The following is a 21,880-nucleotide window of genomic DNA, read 5'->3' on the forward strand; positions in this document are numbered from 1 at the left end:
ATAATTAAGAATTAAGAATTTATAATGAGTGCTTTTATAAATATCACTAAAAAATAAAAATACTAGCATAATTGTTTAGTTTCACGGTTCACCGTACTTTAATCCATAAAAATGATATTTGGAATTTTTTTTTAATAAATATTTTTAGTTTTTAAATTTATCAAAAATAGACTTATAAAAAAATTTTTTTTTTTAAATTGACATTTTTAATTATTTGGTAATCCAATTTTTGGTCGACATAAAATTTTTATTTACATTAAAAACTTTAAAAACTAAATGATAAATTTATTTTAAAAAATTTTCATAATTATCGTAAAAAGGAATGTTTTAAAATAACAATTTTTTGATTTTTTATATCAAACAAATATAAAAAAAAATGTTTTCTACACCAAGAAAAAAGTTTCATTTTTTTCAAAATGTATTAAAGCAAAAATTTTATTTTTTTTAAATATATATTGCTATTTTTATTAAAAAAACTTTCTCTTGGATAAAAATTGGAAGAAAACGAAATGAATTTTAATTTTTGAGAATTTTTGTCGATTGAAGAGTTTTCTGTCAGCTGAAAATAATTCTCTTGACACAAATCATCATAGTTATCGACAAAAGATAAAAATATTTTGAAACCAGATCTCAAATTCAAGACAAAAAATTCTTGAAGCGCGACAAAAAAATGTATTAAAAAAATAAAATTCAATTAATTTGATCCTAGAACCTGAAGTAACAAGTAACTTATAAAATTCGGATTACAGATTCATTGATGATCTTTTTACAGAGTAGTTAAACAATTAAAAATAAGGAAAGATAAAGAGTGATTCGAAAGGCAGTTCCGACAGTTAACAGCAGAGAAATAGCGTACGCAAGTAATAAGACGTTTTAAATGGTTAAAGAAAGAAGCTGAAGTACTACTAGTCTCGTCGGAACTTCTCGGACCTAATTAATTACAGTTGCAGTATATATACTAGACTACAGTATACAGGAGAATAAGAGAGATGAACGTTAAGCGTTTAACGAGGAAGTTACATTAAGTGAAATAGCGATAGAACGGTACAATAATTTGTAGAGCGACTTATAGGCGCCAGCGGATTATTTAATATTCTCTCACTTGTGTGCAAGTACAAAGAAATCGTTTGATCATTGACGCGCCCATTTCTACGAATATTTTTTAGCATTGCGTCACCCCTTACCATTACTAGCATCCTTTTATGTTATACTTAGTAGCTTTGATGTAAGTTGCAGTAAAGCTATCTGTGCTGGTGTAAGATCTGTTCTAGTATATAGATCTTTAAGTTAAGAGGGAGAGAAAGTTCGATGTAATTGGGCGGCAGGTTTCAATGATCTAATCGGACATTAATTGGGACGTGTTTATCTGGAGATCTAGGGATCATAAGAAACCCTCCACTCTAGACGTTTACTTGCATATGTTTATGCTTATATATGTGTAATTATATTTTTAAAGTTGGGATCAAGGTGACTGCAATTAGCTTCCCCTTAAGTGAATGCCGATAATAAGAGTAACTACCGTGGATAGCGAATAAATAGTAGATGTAATTTAATGTAATGTTATTTAATGATTGTTGTTATTAATATAAGACGAGCTGGTGCCTGCGGCCCTGAGGTGAGCCAGTATATTTTTATTGTACCCGTATGATTGTGTAATAGACAACGAATGATTTGTAGAAGGACGTTCTTATAAAGATAAGATTATGTTTTATGATTAATAAATAATTAAGCTTATTTCATTATGTTTTTGCCAATTAATAAGATAATAATAGTTGTTGGTTTACTCTTGGTGTTTATTGCATAATTTTTACCGTTCAATGATTTTTTATAAGTTTATTCAAAAATAAGAAATTAAATTCTTACTTTTTAGAATTTATTAAAATATTTTTTTTTTTCATTTGTAAAAAACTCTACAATGATTCTGATGGTGGATCTAGACATAAATCTAGACAAAATACTACAAAAGTTCATACTACGTAGCTACAAAATATTTTAATATTTTGCCAACTTAATATAAAGAATTATCGAAAATTAATAAAACAAACAAAATTGAAATAAAAAAATGGTTAGCAAATACTCAAAGTCACCTAATTCTCTAAAATAATAAAAAATTAGTTACCAGATACAAAATCAAATCAAATATAAAATAGATCAAATATTAATTTGTAATTTATCCTTTAAGGCTCATGAAATAGTGACTCAATTAGTAATAAATATTTTTGTATATCATCAAGTCTATCTCTTTTTCCCTACCCTATGTACAGACAATCTTTTTGTCTCTATGGGGATTATATGTAGTTATTTTGTACGACTATGTAATTTTGGGAAGTAAATAAATAAATAAATTTATACACACAGTAAAAAATTTTGCGTCAATGCGTCAAAAAATTTTGTGTTAAAATTTTTATGTTAAATATTTAACACTTTTTTATGTTAATTTAACTCAAAGAATGTTCAATTTACACATAAAAGTGTTAAATATTTAACACAAAATTTTTTGACGCAATGACGCAAAATTTTTTACTGTGCAGTTAAAAAAAAAAAAAAAAAAAAAAAAAATAATAATAATACTAAAATTGAGAATTTTCGGAAACATAATTCATAAATAACGAGCACCTTATTATTTATACCTTTGAATACATGTAGAGATTTAAGACGAGTTAATCGTTTAATGCAAAACAATGACGAGGTGAACGGGATCGAGGGAGTTTACGTAGGAGACGAGTTTTCCCAGGCTGTTCCTCCTTTCGCGGCATTACCTTACCTTACATTGCACTCTACTGCAGTACAGTAGGTGAGGTCAATTTGCTCGTATCCGTTAAATAAAACCCACATCGCCTACCACGTGGTTATCAATAAAATAAACTCAGTCTGGGTAATACTTAACATTTAATTATACTTTTCAGATGAGTCAAAATTTAATAAAAAAAAAAAATAATCTAAGATAAGATAGTCTAAGATAAAATAAAAAAAAAAAAATTATTATAAACACCAAAAATTAAATTAATTGTAATTAAAATGTTTAATCAACAACTAAATTACCAATCGAATAATTTTCAATTGTAATCACTTCTTTATTAATCGTAATCACGCTTTTATACTAATTAATTTAATGTACTCGGGCGTATTTAATTACCGATAATCGATGATTGATAATTGATAATTGACAATTAAAATGAATAATAATAAATCTTATATACATGGATTAATCGTAATATTTAGTGCGGTGTTGCACAAGTAATGGATGTATACTATACGTATATTCAGAGGAATAAGAGTCAATACAAGAGTACCGAGGAAAGTAATAAATATCGTTGTTGCCGATGTTTGTTTAGTTGGTCGTTAGTACATATTTCCTTGGCGATTGATTTATCGCAGCATTAATTTTAGTAGTAGCAAAAAAAATGAATTTTTATCCGGCGTAAGTTGATAATAAATTTATATATGAGCCCAGGATTATATCACAAAGGAGAGGTAGCGCGTTATTGATCAGACGGAATAGGATACCGGCGGACTACTATACGACAAAGAACTACAAATACAAGAAGGAGGATAGTATAAGTTGAGGATGTACTCGACAGACAAATAAATAGTAGACAGTATAAGTAGATAAAGACAGTTTTACAGTTGGTCACGCATCGCGAAAGCTGAGCCACGTACTCATACTCATATCAAGTGTACTACCACTTCAAGTATAGGCCTCTGCAAGATCTATTGGCTAGACTTAATGTTATATCTGAATCTGTATCTGTATCTGTATCTATTTCTCGGCGTTTGCTTTACTTTGAATATTTTATTTTATTTTATTTAATTCTCTTTGTCGAGCGCAGACCGATACAATATAATAAAAGTGAGGTCACCGTAACCATTGTAATCATTCTCACCAATTATTACTCTCTTGTTATTAGTTCGAACGCGGTTTTATTTATTGCTTTATTTTTGCGGGTGGTTCATTTAATGTTTGGGTTTAAATTTCGGAGCAAAAGATGAGAAATTGACAAGGACCTTTTCTATAGAAAATTTAATTTCCTACAAAAAAGGTCTATCATTTTTACGTATCTTTAATATTTTGGCCAGAATTTTGAGTTCAAATTTTTGAGAACAAGATTATTCGCTCCAAAAATTTTGTAACATTGAAATTCAATTTGTGGTTAAATGATAAGAGATTGAAATTGATAAAAATTATTTTTACAGGAAATTTAATTCCCTACAAAAAAAAGTCTCATATAATTTTTTTGTATCTTCATTATTTCCGCTAGAATTTTAATTTCAAATTTTTACCGTCGAAAAATCAAAATCGCGTTAGATAATTTTAAATATTTTAACAATAATTTTACCTGCGAATGCGAAATTTATTGCTCCCAAAAACCATTGCGTTGATGCTACACATTAGGTTGTTGTAAAATCCAAAATTGATCATTGATTCCAAAACAAAAACAAAATCAACCACCAGACTGTCACATTTGACACTAGGACACTTTAGTAACCCGAATTTTCATCAAAGTACCAGGTACCACCCCCACACTATTTCTTCGAGACATTTAAAAACAATCGACCGAAAGTGATTAATTTAACCAGAGTTAAAGTAAGAGCTAAAAAAAAGTGTCAAAGTAAATTACAGGTAACCAGTAACTAGTAGTAAATTATCACGTGCAAACGGCGCGGGTGCTGTCAACCAAGTGAGCACGATCTCCAGAGAAGTACGAGTGCCACGGGCAAAGCGCAAGCGCTTCGAGGCGAGTGTAATAATGAAAATAATGTGGAGGGGCCCGTGTACTCTGAAGTATATAAAGAATAATATGCTTTACTTTACTTTACTTTACTTTACTTTACTTTACTTTACTTTACTTTACTTTACTTTACTTTACTTTACTTTATTTCGCTTTGCTTTGCTTTGCTTTGCTTTGCTTTGCTTTGCTTTGCCTTACATTAGTTGATTGGAGCAACAAAGAGAGGTTGATCCGAGCAAGGGAAGAAAGAATGAAGAAAAATATATAATGTTCATTGGATCAGCAGGAGACGAGTTTGAAATCACGAGCATACAATATGACTTTGTGTTGTGTTACTAAATTTCTCGATACGATTATTATATAGATGGCTATACAATAAGAATTGTAAATTGAGTATATATATATATATATATATATATATATATATATATATATATATATATATATATATATATATATATATATATATGTGCTAGAGGGAGATAGACGACGGTTTATTTAGTTTATGTTTAAAAGTACCAATGGGACACGTCACGACAAACTGCGTCGTTAAATGATATCACGAAAATCTGATAAGTAATAAGTAAAAGCATTAACGTTTTATTTATAAATTTATGATTTTTTAAGTCAAGTCAAGTCAATATATGTCAATGTATATGAGGAATAAAAGTCTGATGTGACTAAGTGAGATTTTATAAGCTAGCGACATACAATAAATAGCCCAGTTAAGTTAAGTGGGGAGTAAAACAATAATACAGCTTATAGCTTGTCCGATCGTCCAATCGATAAGTCAGCTGTCTTAATAATGTAATTAATGTATTGTTATGTACTCGTACAGTATTTTAATATAATGGCTATTGGGCGACAATAAACGCGAGTTTAGACTTTGCGGCTCGCGGAATAATCGTTATCGAAATATAACTGATAGCATTTAATGCTGACTGATATTGAAAGTACGGGGCTTGTTTTGTTTGTCGTCGGGTTTTTATCTTGTTTTTTTGAGAGGTCACTGCCTCTGAACTTCGGAGTCGCGTGGAGCCACGAATTATACGGGCATTTTTGGGAAAAGAGATAACATCGGGTTTAATAAGTAATTCTGTGAATACTTTCTGTTTGGTTGGTGATCAAGAGGATCAGTCGTAATTGGGGCATTTAAAAATTCTTTTAATTATTTAATCAAGTAATTAAAATTTTTTTTTTTATTCTATTGAGCTTATAATTTTTGTGTAATAAAGGAATTAAAAAGTTGTGGTCTATTTTTTATTTGATGTTATGTTGAAAATTATATAATAATTTAGTAAATTATATAAGTAAAAAATATGGTAATTATTTACAAGTGGGGTCAACCCCATTTTGAATCATAACTAGGTGAAAAATTTACATTTTCAAATTTTTTTTTTTATTCTGTTTATTTTTACGGCGTATTTATGATAAAAAATGTCGTCAAAGAAATAAATTAAGATTTTGATAAGTTTTTTGCCTTCAAAAGTTGGAAAAAATTTTGGCTCTCATGTTTTTGGATAAAATTTGAATTTTATCTTTTTTTGATATATTTTTTTTGAAAAATACATTAAAAAAAAAAAAAGTTGCATATTAAAATTTTCTAAAAAATTTATAAATTTTTTTGAAAATTTGTTAATCAACTTTTTTTTTTTTAATTGTTCATTTTTTTAATGTATTTTTCAAAAAAATATATATACCATTGAAATCAAATAGAAATTTCATTCAAAAAAGCCATGAAACTGAAATATTGAAATAAATTTAAAAATATAATAAATTAAAATTAAAATAAAAAAAAAGCGGTAATTTCATCTTTCGACAAAAATTATTTAACTCAACATAAAAATACGATAATTAGCTAGTCAAATAAACATCGACCGCAGCCCTGACAATAACTCAAAAAAGACCGCGAGCAACCCGTGACATCATAAAATAAAACAATCTAAAAAAAGAGGCAAACTTAAACTTCAATGCAAATATATTTTGTTATTGTTATTACTATTGGCTATTTTAGTAAGCTCGCCCCCGGTGGCAATTTCCAGCGTCTCGACGTCAATATTTAATGGACCGACTGCCATACAAATAATAATTTACGTCTATGAGTGAAAGGTCACTTCCTTTTCCGTGACTTTTATTGTAAGCCCTTGCCTATTCCTCCGAACTAAATAAAACAACCATAGCAGAGGGAATAAAAGATGTTAGCCCAGAAAAAACCAGACGGGCAAAAAATCTATCCTTTTTCCTACTGGATGTAGAATTACGCTGTATGTAGTACCTACATAACATATAATATAAAATAATGGAGAGCGCAAATTCTCATAAGAGGTCATTTGGTCATTGTAACATCTTATTAAGGCATGAATTTTAAAACTCGAGTTTATATTTAAACTTGGAACGATATTAGCAATTCCATCTCGTCCAAGTTGAGTTTATCTTTCGAGTAAGTCCAAACCAACGTTATATTAATGCGTCTCGCGACTCCGCGGGGTGTCCTGGCAATTGGTCTGGCAAAGTCCAAGTTCAAGTACTCACTTCACTTACCGCCCAGGTAATTTTATTTTATTCTATTTATTTATTTATTTTTATTATAACAAGGACTAGATAGGTTTAACGAGTTCAGTGGCTGGAACAATAGTAAAATTTAGCGCTTAAAACGCCACCTGGAGAAGAGAAAAGCAGCCTTGGCTCTTCTCAACTTAACTTTATTTTCAATAAATAATTTTTATTCATGCATTTATGATTGTATTTTTTCAGTAAATAATTCCTAAAGTGACGTAAAATCATCGACTTCCTACATTCCAGTGTTATGGGCTGGAGATAAAAAATAAATAACTGGAATCTGGACGATCTGAACTGAGTGTTGGGATGGCTGTCGAATAGTGCTTTTTTTTCTCCGTCATTATCTGGATTTTTTATTCCTGGAGATGGGAGTGTAGTCGAAAGAAAGAAGCGCTCTTATTCTGAGTTTGACTCTTGCTCTTGCTCTTGTTGTTGTTATTGTTGTTGTTGTCTTGCCAGCAATTCTGACTCGTACTCTAACCGGTAACGGTAATACCTCAGCTCGCGGTAATAATGCTGGACAATTTGTTCATCCCGAGTAAGGTTGAGTGTCGCCAAAGAGCGATCCCGTTTTTCAAGAGATCGAGACGCTCTACGGAGCCCGTGTCCGGTCTCCGGTATCCGACTACGGTCATTGTCTTTTAAATTGTCAAACACATTGCGTGGAAGGTGGAAGGTCGATAAGAATACTTATTGTTTGGAAATTAATTAACTTTTTTACGGAAAATAGAGTATGTCGTAAGATGGACGACTTAGATACAATTTTTTTTAGTGATTATTATTGTGATTTATCTATTGGAAAAATTTTTTTATATTTCATTATTTCTAATAAATTTTTTTAATTTGTATTTTCTCTTGATTTAGAAAAAATACTAAAGTTTTTAGAATTTAATTTGTATTTTAAAAGTCGGGTGTAAATTTTTATAAAAATTTTGTTTAAGATAAAATTAAAAAAAAAATATTTTCTGAATTTTTTTTTTTTGACAAAAAATCGAGAAATTAATTGTTTTGAAAAATAATTTTATGTTACGGTGAAATATCGAAAAAAAAAAATGATGAAAACATTAAAAATTAATTTTAAAGTTCTAAAAATCCAAAAAATTATAAATTTATTCTCAGAAAAAATAACAATTTTTGGATTTTTGAAAATTTTTGATTTTCGAAGCGGGAATTTAACTTTTTGCTTTATATATAGAATATGAAAAAAATCGCTGAAAAATATGGACCGATTTTAGGTAAAAAATTTCAATTTTTATTTTAAAATCTTGAAAACTACTTCAAAAATGTATTTTGAATTATTTTTCATTCTCATTAAAAATGTGGTTACTCTACCGATAAACTTCAACAATAACTACGACAAGTGCATAAAATAATGAAAGGTGTAACAGAAAACATTGAACCCATATCATAAAAATAAAAACTAAAAAAAAAAGTGACCAGCTGTCACGCTCGTGGCCTTAAAATATCTCGACACGGGCCATCTGCCTCCCATCGATATTGTAATATAAAATAAAACATTTACTGTACTCTACTCGGCATCGCCAGATAATACTCGCTCTCTCAAACAACTACTGCACACGTCACAGTTGGGATATCAGTGACACTGGTATGCGAGTTAATAATAACAGCATTATATTACTAAAAATAATAAATAACAAATAATAAATATTTTGTTTATCGAGGAGGATCACTCTACTCCATATGGACAGCCAGCAGTTGTCTGACCCTAGTTTATAATTTTATCTTCAATTTACTCGAGACAAATTCAACGACCTTCGACTAAGTCCCGGGAGTTACTTGTTATCGCAAGTATTTTATCAAATCATCAATTAATCCTCTTTACTTTATATTAAATTACTTTTACGATCTAAGATGTAACTTGGTCGCCCTTTTTACTCAAGGTCATTTTTTCCCCACCTGATTAACAGGTGCATTATTGAATTTAAAATTAAAATAACATTTTACTCTACAGGATAAAATAGAGTATGTTTTTTTTTTTTATGTTTCATCTTGTGTATTGACTCCAAACTCAGTACAGACGATCAATTGGACGGGATCAAATAAAAGCGCTTACTGCGCTCCTACGACACGTGCAGAGTCGTTAAACGTGGAGCGGTTGATTTACAACTCCTAGTAACTGATGCTTGAATCGCCATCGCCATATTGTTTTTTACTAGCACAGAGTTTACAGAGTATATGAGTATGAGTATGGGTTCGTTTACTTATTTCCCATCTACAACGTGATCCCAAGATGTTCAAGAACTTGAGACCCCAGGAGACTCTAATAACACCGTCCAAGAATTTACAGCCAATTATACTCGCCTGATAAAGCAGCATCGGTAGCAGAAGCTCTGGTGTACCATACGGCGTACGACGAAAAGTGAAAATCTGCCTGGTTTAAACAGATTGCCTGTACTTGTACCTATATCTGTATCTATACTTGTATTGGGTACCAAGGGTATTATATTATCCGCTCTGCTCAAAGGATCGGATAACTGCTACTGATATTCAAGGGTATAATTCAGCCCTCCTTGTCGTCAACAATAACTTGCTCGTATATTATCAACGAATGCTTCTATATCTTTTTATTCTTTGTTGTTCTGATGCTGATAGACCATGTTGCCTTTTGAAGGTTGAACTTTGATAAATTGGATTTTTATTGTTTTGTATTTTTGTCAAAACAAACTAATAAATGTCATTCAGGTGGAAAAACAGGACTGAGTAAAACTAGACATTTATTTGATAAAATTATCAAAACTTTTTTTCCACATTGAAAGAAAAATTTTTTTTGCAAAAAATGAGCAATGTTGTAATAAGAAAATAATTTGTTGAAAATTTAAAACAATTTTATTTCTTAGCTGAAGAAATCAAAGTTTTCTCAAAGTAACTTTTTTGTTGAAAAAAAAATTTCTAGATTTGAAAAAAAATAATTTTGAATGAAAATTCACAAATTTTTAATCTAAAATACTAAAATTGTTTTTCTTAAATCAAAAAAATTTTTTTTCAACAAGAAAATTACTTTAAAAAAAATTTCAAATTGTTTAAAATTTTTAACAAATTATTTTCGTGTCAATATCGACTTTTTTCAGAAATTTTGTCTCTCAATGCATAGGTTTGGAATGATTTTTGACTTAATAAAAAAATGTAATCATAAAAAAATTTCCCAAAGTTCACAGAGTGTTTTAAACTGATATAATAGCATTGTGTTGGTAGTTGATCTTGATGCTGATACTGATGTTATATATCAGTATAGTGAGAATATGGAGTATAGAAAGCAGTATTTAAGATAGCAGTGGCTCTGGTCGTTAATCTGTGGGAGTGTTGGCTGTTAAAGTTACACGTAAAACGTTACCCGTCTGATTCATCGAGAAGGTCAGAGAGAAGTTAAGTATAAGAAGCCGTGAGCTGTGTGCAGTATGCTGTGTGATAGTTAAACTATCTGTAAATGTGTAAATAGAATAATGAATTATCTAAAAGTGAGACATTTCCTCACGGTGGTGTTTGCACTGCTTACTGATTGCTAAAGGAAGGTCATAGTCACGAGCAGAATAATGTTACTTGGTTGAGAAGAGAGAGCAGGAGAGGTCGGGCCTTTTCCAGGTTTTGTATCAAGCTACTTATACTTATACTTGGTACTGTAGAGTCCACGCACTGTGGGCTGTAAGGATGCCCGAGTCCCTGAAGCGGGACCGATTGTAAGTCTGTAGCACTGGAGTACTGTACGAGGAAGTTGGGTTTACTTCCAAACATAAAAGTAAAGAGACAGTAGCGAGTCCACTCGCGGTTATTATCCAATCAGACCGAGGAGGAAACAAAAGCTGGCTGAGGTGAAACGACCTATCGTCCCGTGAGATCTTTGCTTACATCCTGTCTATTTCTGTACACCTGAGTGGGTGTAAATGGAGAAAAGAAGAGAAGAGAAGAGAAGAAAGAAATTAACAAGTTGAAGAAAACTAATTCACTTTAGAGTTAATTTATATTTTAAGGCCAATTGTTATTTATGGAATGGATAATTATCATTATGTTTATGATATAGACTGAAGATTGGAGACAAGACGAACTTTGCACTCTGATGGAGGAAGGATCAGTCCTGTCAAGTTGACTTAACAGAGAAATTCTTCAGCATGATTGGCGGGCCATGTCAAGAGTTAACTGTATCGTTATACACTCGAGTTGGTGCTTGTTGACCTGACTTAGACTGACTGACTAGACGGTCAAAGATATTTCAATAACGGAAGCCAACGCCTCGAGCAATTAAGCCAACCTGCTTATTGCCTGGTTCTCATGTTACTTCTCATGTCTCTACGCTGCTTCTGATGTTGGGTTCAGAATACTTCCTTTTATTTTGCGGATGACGGATCGCTATTTCATCAATCTAATCGGTATCGGTGGAGCAGATAAGTAGGTCAAAATTAGTATCCAAAGGACCTTGATCGGTCAAAGATAAACCGCGTTATTAATGTGTCAAGTGTGCATGAAGGCTAAAATATGTTTTAGATGCGGGTTGTTAAGAAACAATAGAAAGTTTTTTTTATGTTTATATTAATTGTTAGTTTTTTGTTTGTACTATCGTTTTAAACTCACCTTGGAGGGTAAAAGTCAAGGCTTTAGTTTATTTTATATGACGGTGGATTTTTTTTTTTTTTTTTTTTTTTTTTTTTAATGAGAGTTTAGTTTTATTGTTTTGGGTTTGTAATTATTGAGAAATGGATTCTCGATGAAGTAATGAATGATAAGCATTTTAAAACTCTTTGTTTGTGAAATTTTTTTTACCTTTAAATTATAATATCGATATTTTTACTGATCACTTGATCTCTTTTTGCGTAAAAAATTCAAGAAATCATCAGATTATTTTTTTAATAAATATCTTATCAATTAATCAACTATCTCTTGTCTTTTTAATTTAAAGTCAATTTTTTTAAGTGCCTTAAATAATTTTTTCATTTTAAATGTGACATAATTGTACACCAGATTATATTTATGAATTAATTAATACAAAAAGAAAACTTTCTTGAAGAAAAAATGATTCAATATTATTTGATCTTCCCATTTGACATGTTAATCAATAACAATATTAATGAAGATTAACTTATACCGAGATATTTAATTTTTTGGAGCAAGAGAAAAATTTTCTCAAGACAAGAAAATTTACTTCTATCAAGAATTAAATTTTTTGGAGCAAGAAACTGAATTTTCTCAGAACAAAAAGATTTTCTTGGCTTAAATAAATTTTCTTAGTCAACAAAAAATTTTTTTTTCGTTCAAGAAAAATATTTTCTTGGCTCAAGTGAACTTTTTTTTCTGTGTAGATCTCAGTTACTTTTTTTTTCAACATTAAATACTTTAATCTTAAAATTATTTTTCTAATAATCTTAAATTTTTTCAATCTTCACCTTAAAATCAATTTCACAATTACAATTACTACCAAACAAAAATTCTAAACCATTGAAAAAAGATTAATTTGATTCAAGATAAAAATCTTGAATAAAACAAATTATTAAAAAAAAAAAATTAAATCTTTAAATGAACTAATTTCGGTGCTTAATACCTCACTAATTACATCAAACATCATTAATAATAAAAATAAAACTCACCCTTGTCCAGAAGGAGGTGCAGGTCTGGGTGGGGCTGCCAGCGATTTCCTTCCGCAACTTTGCCTGGGCGCCAACGGCGGAGGCGGCGAACTGGGTGAAGTCAGGAACTTCTCGCACTCCGAGAACTTAGAAGGCAGAACGTAGTAATTCCTCTGGTTACTTCCCACATACTTCGGCGGGTCGTGGTACTTTTGTGGACTTCCTTCAAGTAATTTAGCATTAGCTTCATAAGAAGTCTTAACTCCCGGAGCGACCGAGTAGCCCATAGCTTCCGAGTACTTGCCGTTCTTGATGTTACAATCCGAGAGCGCCAAGCAGTTGGGTCTTGAGTAGCCAGAACTAGTTTTTTCTAACCCTGTCTTCGGAACTTGAGGCTGAGGCCTCTGGCCGGTAGATGACTCGAGAACTCTATCTCTATCCTCCATCTTAATGAGTCCAGAAGCGTCAATTCTTGTGCTTTCTACTCGCATTGACTCTTGGCGGATTATCCTTGACTCCACCGGGTGCGAGTATCTTGGAGATAATTCCGGTAATCTTGCTGGTGGTCGCGATGAATTGTTGGTAAGTTCCTCCGATGTTCGTCTGGTGACGCTCAATTTTTGGGCCGACGGGTACCGAAGGCTGGATCTTCCTGTTATTACTCTGTGCGTCGCGAATCCCGGGTTGACATTTTCGGTGGTAAATTCTAAGTTAAGTGGCGTCGCACGGATAAATTGAGGCTTACTGCCATTGGTAGCAGAATTAGTTTCAACCTTTTTGGACTGCTTGGAACTCCTTCGCGAACTGGAACTGGAACTAGAACTAGATTGCCGCTTTTCTTCCTGATCTTTTGCGGCTTCAGGCTCATTGAGCGGCGGCGGAGGCGGTGGAAGAGGCTCGTCGCAGTTCAGAACTTCACTCTCAGTAACAGTAGGCGGAGATGGTGGCGGCAAATCTGGGCTAGGGACCCTGTTGTTGCTGTCGTAAACAGCGCGAAGATGTGGCTTTTTCGGAGGCCTTTCGGGTACCCAGTCGTCAATGGAGATAGGCGGCCCGACGATTACTGGGCCAAGAAGGTCTGTCGACAAACTTCCGCAGCTGTTGCTGTGCTGGTGCTTCGGACTAGGCAGATCGCAGCTTCTCTGTCCCTGGGAGGGGCTAGTTTTTTCACGCCAATTGATACTCGCGTAGTCAGAGGCAGAACTAGCCCGTCGAGAAGATGGCGGTCTGGGACGAGGTGGTGGTTGAGGTGGAGGACTCTGCGGAGGAACGGCACCCTGGGCTAGCTGGGGCTCTGAACGCCAAGAAGATTGATGGTGTCTTTCGTAGTAAGATAGCAGCGCTTTCTTCTGTATTGCCTTGAGCGTCGGATCTGATACGCGGTGACGTTTCTCTGGATCTAAGTACGTGTAACGCATCTGCTGCTGCTGTTTTTCTAATTCGTTTATGCGCTCAGCGACTGATAAATGAGGCTGTTGCGGCGATACCGGGGATATTCTGCGATAAATATATGACTTTGTAAATAGATAAATATATAATTAATAATGGGAGAGGATATTTTGATAAAAAGATAAGGGATAACAGTAAATTGTAAGTAGTTTCAGCAGTCTTTATAATGTGTCAGATTAAATTATAGCGACTTTGATTTTGATAAATATTATGTACTCTATAAAACTTTGTCAGTAAAAAAATAACTACTTAGTGGTTAATGGTTTCTGTTTTAAGCATCTTAAGTGTATTTTTTTCTTAAATTCTGGATCTCTTAATTTTCAATTATTAAAAAAATAATTAATTTAAAAGTAAAGCCTTTATAGACTTACTAATTTCTTAATAAATTAATTTTAATGTAATATTTCTACTGATTATTGCAATAAGAGAAAATTTCATTAATTAAATTTTAGAAATGTTACAAAATTGTAAAGTTAGTGTAAAATTAATCAATTATAAATCCTTTGAATAAAAATTAAAAAATTAAAATTCAATTTTAACACCTTCAAATAATAATTTCTCGCTGTCTTCACCTCGAATTTAAACTTCAGAACATACAAAGCCATTGAAAATAAAAATAAACAACCCTAAGTCACAGTAATTACAGCATGGTTGCCAACAGAGATAGGACAAGCAAAGAGTTATTTTGTAAACCCCTGGTAAGTTGTAACATACCTAGTTTGTCCAGGTTCATCGCGCTGACTCGTCGATACCGGATACAATTTTCTGAGCGTTCTCTCTCTGTCTAGATATAAAACACTCTCTGAATGATGTCTCTGAGGCGTTTGGACTCGCGCGCTGTGAGCAATGAGCTGTTTACTGCTCGAATGGATTGATATATTTGCCTGGCTGACATCAGACATAGACCCATGAAGCGGATTCCAATCGTCTGAGTTGTGCTGCTGCTGGGTTTGGGATTGAGATTGGGACTGAGTATGGGCCTGAGTCTGAGACTGGGACATTGAACTCTGCGGTATAGGTCGTGAATTGTGATTATATCTCGCTTGATCGACATTAATACAAGACTCCCAGCCGCGCTGAATGCCTTTAGACTTGTCGAGTGTTTCTTCATCTATGCTGGACTCTTGCCACTTGCCAACGTCTCTCCCAGAACTAGCTTGACAAATATCATTCACTGACGCATAGTGACTGATAACTGATGGTAAACTAGTCCTGCTGCTTATCTGTTTACAGTTACGATGATTCATCGTCGCCTGCCATTTGTTTTCTTGCCATTTATTATCATTATTCTTCATACTTATGCTGCCATTGCTGTTAATGTTATTATTGCTGTTATTGCTGTTATTATTATTATTATTATTATTATTATTATTATTATTGCTATTATTGTTGTTGTTAATATTGTTGAGCCTCAGTTTAGAGGAGCTGATCATAAGCGAGGAGCTGACGTCGCTCATGGACCCTTGCCACTTGTCGTGATCGCTATCGTGAGGAATCGTGTGCTTCTGGATCCCGGTGCCGTTTATGCTGCTCACATCAGACATGGACCCGTGGGGCCAAACGTCGCCGCCGTTGACCTGCCGCGTAGGAAGACCCGAAGAAACGCTAACGTCCGACATCGAGCCGTGCCATTTTAACGTTTCGCTGCTGGACGCGCTACCGCCGCTTGAAGTTGTTACGACGCTGTCTCTGCCTTCTCGGGATGTTTCTTCCCAGGATGGTGCTGCGCGTTGTGCTACTGCTTCGCTATCACGCCGCAATCTAAAATCAAATGTCAACAGTTAAATTAATCCATTAGTGCTAATATTATTCGATAATTAATAAACTTTATGTAATTATAAGAAAATTAAGTTTAAAAAATAAAAATTCTTTTTTACCGACAGCCCGTATTGAGATCTTGAGATTTTTTTTCTTTGTATTTTTATTTTTTAGCGTTATGTGGCGCTGGTAGTGTCATTAAAGAGCCGTAAGAAGATATAAATAGAATTAAGAAAAATATATAAAATTAATTTTACGATGAATATTTATAATTCATGAATTTTTATAAATTTCTGGTTAACTATTAATATTTAGTTAATCAAAATATTCTTCTGAAGAATAAATAGAAACATATAAAGCGGATTTTAGATTTATTCATTGCATATGACAGCTTTTATTATTCCTCGAATCCAAGTATAACTTTATGTTATTAACATAATTCATATGAACTTATATTTTAATTAAATATGTTTTTAGATTACAATAAGAAAAAAACTTTATTAGTATTTACTGTTATAACTTATAAACTTTTTCTTTAATAAATTAGCATATTAATACGTTGACCCAATGTACCTTAAAGATTAATCCTTACCGCATTTATAAAGAATTATTTAATTTCAAGTATCATTTTTATTTATGAGCAAAGTTTAATATCGATTGTAAAATAAAATAAATAATTGCTTCAAATAATTATATATGACCTAAATAAATCATAAAAATTAACACTAAGCTCAACAAATTCCAATTCATCCATTGAAAAAAAAAAAAAGACGAAAAATTCTTGAATCAAGTAAAATTTACTCAAACTTTGAGAATTTTTCTACTTAAATTTAATTTAAAGTTTATTTTTTTATCAATTTTGAAAAATACAGAAAAAGTTGTGATAATTTTTTTAACTGAGAAGAAAAATTTGAACTCAAATAAAAATTATAGAGCAACTCACCGGTCCAAAAAAGGAGTGTTGGTAGTAGAATCAACACTGGAGACGTAGCTGTGATATCCTTCAGACTGAGCGTAACTAGCCTGTTGTGAGTGCTGGACTCTAGTGTACTCTTCTAAGCCGGCTTGCGTTAAGGCGGTCTCTCGATAAATATCAACCTGGAAAAACACACAGATCAATGTTAATGTTAATTTAGCTGATTATTATTGTTATTATTATTAATATTATCAAAATGAAGATGGTATGCTCGAATAAACAAAGTTTACCTGAGATACTTGGGGATCGTGATAATTTCTGACGTATGCCTCAAGATCAGCATGACTGAGTGTCTGAGGGGACTGTTTCTGGTGTTGTGGCTGCTGTTGGTGCTGATGTTGATGTTGATGCTGATCACGCTCGGATGGAGAAGCCGCAACAACATACTCGGGATCGGTGGCACCTAGAGAGTTTGACTCTCGATCAATGCACGGCCAAAGCCGGGTCTGATCATCCTCGAGGCTGGTTCTGCTGCCCCGGGACTCGTAATTCTCTGTTGGTATTTTCTCGCATCTCTCCATCACGGTCTTTAGCTGCAACGGTACATAAATATTCATTCCACGTTTGGTTATTTATGTATCGCATGTGTATGGGTAATAGATACACACCACATACATTAAATTGCACATTGTACATTGCACATTGCACATATAAATATTGTAAATATATAATATATAATATATAATGTATAATAGTTTAAGAGGCTAAGAAATTTATAAGTTGAGACAGAGATTCATTACGACCCGGGATAAGCCTGATCTACTTTAGCCGTCGGGAACTCGACGTACATCCAGTGGATGCTCGAGCCAGTCCAGTCAGCCCACTGCCTAGTATACTGTATTACTGTGTACAGCATCGAGTGGAAGAGTAAAGTAGTAAAAACCTTTTTATTCTTCGTTTTATTTTTATTTTTACTCTTATGTCCGAGAGATGACGTCAGGAAGTACGCAAGAGAGAAAGGAGAATGTGGGAGTGGTGATTAATTGTCTTTCCACTTTGGTTCGTCCGTGTCTTACTTTCCCAAAGAGACTACTCACCAGACTCTTATTATCCTAGTTATTTTTTTTTTAATTATATGTTTTTTTTTTTTTTTTCATCCACGTCTTATTTTGCTGACGGCTTAAGTACACCCAGACCCGTAAAATGGAAAGAGGTTTTAACTTTTTTTTAAATGGAATTAATTTCGATAATCTGGGTAACGTGTATTCAAACCACGGGGATGTGTTTGAATTATAAATTGATTCTTTATTGCTGGATTTCAATGTTCCAAGTGGTTATTTTTTTTAAAAGGATTCGAGAGGGCGATTTAATTTACGGGAATACGGGAATTTAAGAAAAGAATTTCATTGTTTGATAAAAAATAAATTATTGTAATTAAAATTTTTATAATTGTTATCATCAAATTTTTAAATTATAATTATAAAAGATGGGGAAAGAAAATTAAATGTTGGTACATTAAATTTACTACTTTTATACGATTTTTACGATGTAACATCGAAAATTTTAGTATTAAATTATGAAAGTAGAAATATTGAAAGTCTGGTCCTGAATTACGAGATGTGACAATCGTAATTTCTTATACAGTTCTTTTTCCGTGTATCCTGACAGGGATTATCAGGATAAAAAAAAATGACAAATTTGACAGATTAACCTTACACAATCCAAAGAATTGCGCTAAATATTTTTTTTAAATTGATTTAATAATTTTATTAAAATCTAACTCTTCTGATTTTAGTTATACTATAAAATTAAAAAATAAACTATGTTAAAAAAAAAACCAAAAAACAGGTTTGAATTTCAAATCAAACTAAAAAGTATAAAATAATTTTCAATAAAAATAAAATAGAGTTATTTACGAAAATATTTATTTTACTGTAAAAAAAGTGTGGGGTGTTAAAAACATTTATCAATAAAGTATTGACAGTACTTAATTACATCAAACACTATCCTGTTTTTACGAGAAAAATTAATTGTTTTAAAAATCTTAAAAAAATATTCTTTTTATATTTTTTTAAGCAAAATTTAATAAAATCGAACTCGGCAAATAATTTGAGTTCCAGCATGATTCTTGATCCTTCGAAAAAATATCTCCGGACAAAATATCTTAAATAATTAAATTACCAACACATAAGCTTGTTACCATGTTGTGCTCTTTTATCATGGATTTTGAGTGATATTTAGTCTCAGGGATATTTTTTCGGCGATATGTTGTCGGAGGATCAAGATGCCTGATACAGATAATTAGTTAATTAAAGAACATCGACTATTAAATAGAAATATTCTTTGTTTTTCCGAAGGAGCAAAATCATTTTGATTTTAAAATTAAACTTGAAATATAAAACCCTTACCTGTTGAGTAAATGTAGGATTAGGCCGTTTAGCAAGTGGCCGAGAGTACTGGGCCGGTTTATCCTTTGAGTAGTTAGTGTCATCAGTCCAGGACTTGGATCTGTGAGAGCCGGTCTGTGAGCACTCGAGGTCGATTGAGGATGAGTCAATATCGTTGTCCGGATAGTGCTGGTGATGGTGGTGGTGTTCGGAGGCGGTAGAAGGCCAAGAAGGATATTTTTCGTGGCCTGGACCGCAGCAGACGCCCTTGAGGCTGGAGGCGTCTCGCACTGGTGGAGTCGGGGGCGGAGACGCTTCATCCGCTTCATTGAACGGGAGGCTGTAACTGTCGAACCCAATACTCTCACTGTACCTGGATGACAAAGCGCTATTAATATTAACTCCTTCTTGTTTTTGTTTTTGTTAATGCTGGGCTAAATTAGAGGCAGTGCTGGAAGATAATATATCTTTTGAGGAAATAATAAACAAGTGGGAGCTTACCCGCTGTCATTCTTGTACCCGGGAGTGTTTTTTTTTCCGTAGCCTTCATTGTACCCGGTAATTGCGGTCTTGGTGGCGATGGCATTGTCACCGAGATTGCTGTCATTCTCTGAAGTCCACCTGTCTGACTTTCTGCGGTAGTTATCACCTGGACTGGGGCCACGCGATCCGGTCAGTGGCTGCTGTTTGCTTCTGGCGTGTGCCTGCGACCCCAGGTACCCGGGGATGCTGTAATTACAGGTCTCGATGTGTCCGTAAGAGGGATATGACTTCCCAAAGGCGACCGGGTGAGTAGGTGGACCTGTAACCTCATCCTGCCCGCGATATCCCGCTGGAGATGGTTGCAGCTCTGTCATCGCACTACACGCAGCCCCGCCATTCGGGACACAGCTGTAATTTATTAAATATACATTGTTATTATTGACACTTCAAAGATTAATCATTCGGTCATTAATTAGTAATCAATTTTTCAAGAATTCTTTTTGAAATTATTGGTGTAAAATGGAAATTTTTAATCATTGATTAGATTATTTTGGTAGAAGATTATTAGAATTTAATTTAATATTTTTTACTGAAAACATTATTATTTTTATTATTTAAAATATTTAATTTAATTTTACATTTTTTACTATAAATATGTCGTTTAGATTATAAAAATTTTAATTAAATGATTGTTTCCAAATCATCAAAGAAGTGGTTTTTATTTTCTAGATTTCTTTAGAATAAAGTTCCATTGAATATTAACTTAGACAATAATTTACGCGCGTCTAACTAATGAAGCAAAGCTACAAAACAATTATTACTGAAAGTCAAGTTTCATCATAGACAAAAGAAAATTTATTTCAAAGTCTATGTGTGTATATATTTTTCTACATTACAGGCAGAAAGTTTAAAACAAAAATTGGATGAAAACAAATGCACTCAAGCTGAAATTTTCAATTACTGACTTGTAATTCAAATTTTAATATTCAAATTATACATAAAAGACGTTTTCAAGTGTTTAAATTTATATATCAGTAAAAAATATATTTATATAAATTGTAAATAAAACAACTCAGTGATTATTGAATATAACTTATTCACTCGATCTACCACTTCGCATACGAAAACTTTGTTATTTTTTCGTCATCTATTGTCAGCAGTGGAACTATTAACTTGACGCGTTTATACAATCCCATATATTTCTTATTTTTTTCATTCAAATAGTGAATCGAAGCACAAAAACAAAAACATCTCAAAAAATAAAAAACTGGAAACAATTCCTCCAGCAACAATAAAACACGGACTTTATGTTAATGTTAATAAAATGGGTACTAAAGATTAAGATGAAGATGAAATAATTTAATGTAACCGTTTGATAATTTATCATCTCTATCTATTACTAGGATCCTTGTAATCTCAAGTGTTGTAACTTTAAAATTTATTTATTTGGTCTTTATCTTTATTTAACAATTTCTCTTAACGATACTGGGGAGATGTTCAGACGAGCAAGTTCCGTATAGGACGCGATCAAAACGGTAAACTTTGCGAGTACTTTAATCTTATATATATTCTGGCTGTACTCCTATCCGAGCAAGACCAATACACTAAAGTGCGTGCACACTTGCAGATAATCTACTGTGCTCATGGACGCTTAAGTTATCGAGTCACTTGCATTGGCTTTAGGCACATTTGCAGTCTCCTACATAACACCAATACTAATACTGGCTTACACATATATGTTTTTTACATGAATGTTATACACCGATGCACCATCCACTTGGTTTGGTGGGTGGATGACCCTTTATCGCATGATCATCTGGACTACGATATGCACTTTCCTCAGAGTACATTACACACGTGAAATACCTGCTCATAGCGAAATAAAAGTAGATCTTAATGCTGCTTCAGTGGTTGCTAGCACCATCGCTAGTGCAGTTAGTAATAGCAATAGTAATAGTAATAGTAATGGTAATAGCATGGGAGTTGCAGTCTTTAATAAATATAAAGATGAAGAAAGATCGCGTC

The 21,880-nt window shown here is 32.7% G+C and overlaps 1 protein-coding gene across 2 annotated transcripts in view; it reads right to left on the reverse strand.

Moving 5' to 3' along the window:
* The window catches only part of Shrm (shroom), a 124,495-nt gene that overhangs the window by 25,016 nt on the left and 77,599 nt on the right, over window positions 1–21,880 (reverse strand). For both annotated transcript variants that reach the window (XM_074244650.1, XM_074244651.1), the window contains exons 2-7: window positions 19,874–20,263; window positions 19,394–19,745; window positions 17,276–17,578; window positions 17,013–17,167; window positions 15,026–16,072; window positions 12,884–14,359 (exon numbers count right to left, since the gene is read on the reverse strand). In XM_074244650.1, coding sequence (XP_074100751.1) covers window positions 12,884–14,359; window positions 15,026–16,072; window positions 17,013–17,167; window positions 17,276–17,578; window positions 19,394–19,745; window positions 19,874–20,263 — 3,723 coding nt within the window. The remainder of the gene's footprint in view (window positions 1–12,883; window positions 14,360–15,025; window positions 16,073–17,012; window positions 17,168–17,275; window positions 17,579–19,393; window positions 19,746–19,873; window positions 20,264–21,880) is intronic.

The sequence above is a fragment of the Cotesia typhae genome, unplaced genomic scaffold, assembly GCF_013202065.1.
Source record: "Cotesia typhae breed Kobodo isofemale line unplaced genomic scaffold, CoteBio_Ctyphae contig_44, whole genome shotgun sequence".
Taxonomy (NCBI): Eukaryota; Metazoa; Arthropoda; class Insecta; order Hymenoptera; family Braconidae; genus Cotesia; species Cotesia typhae.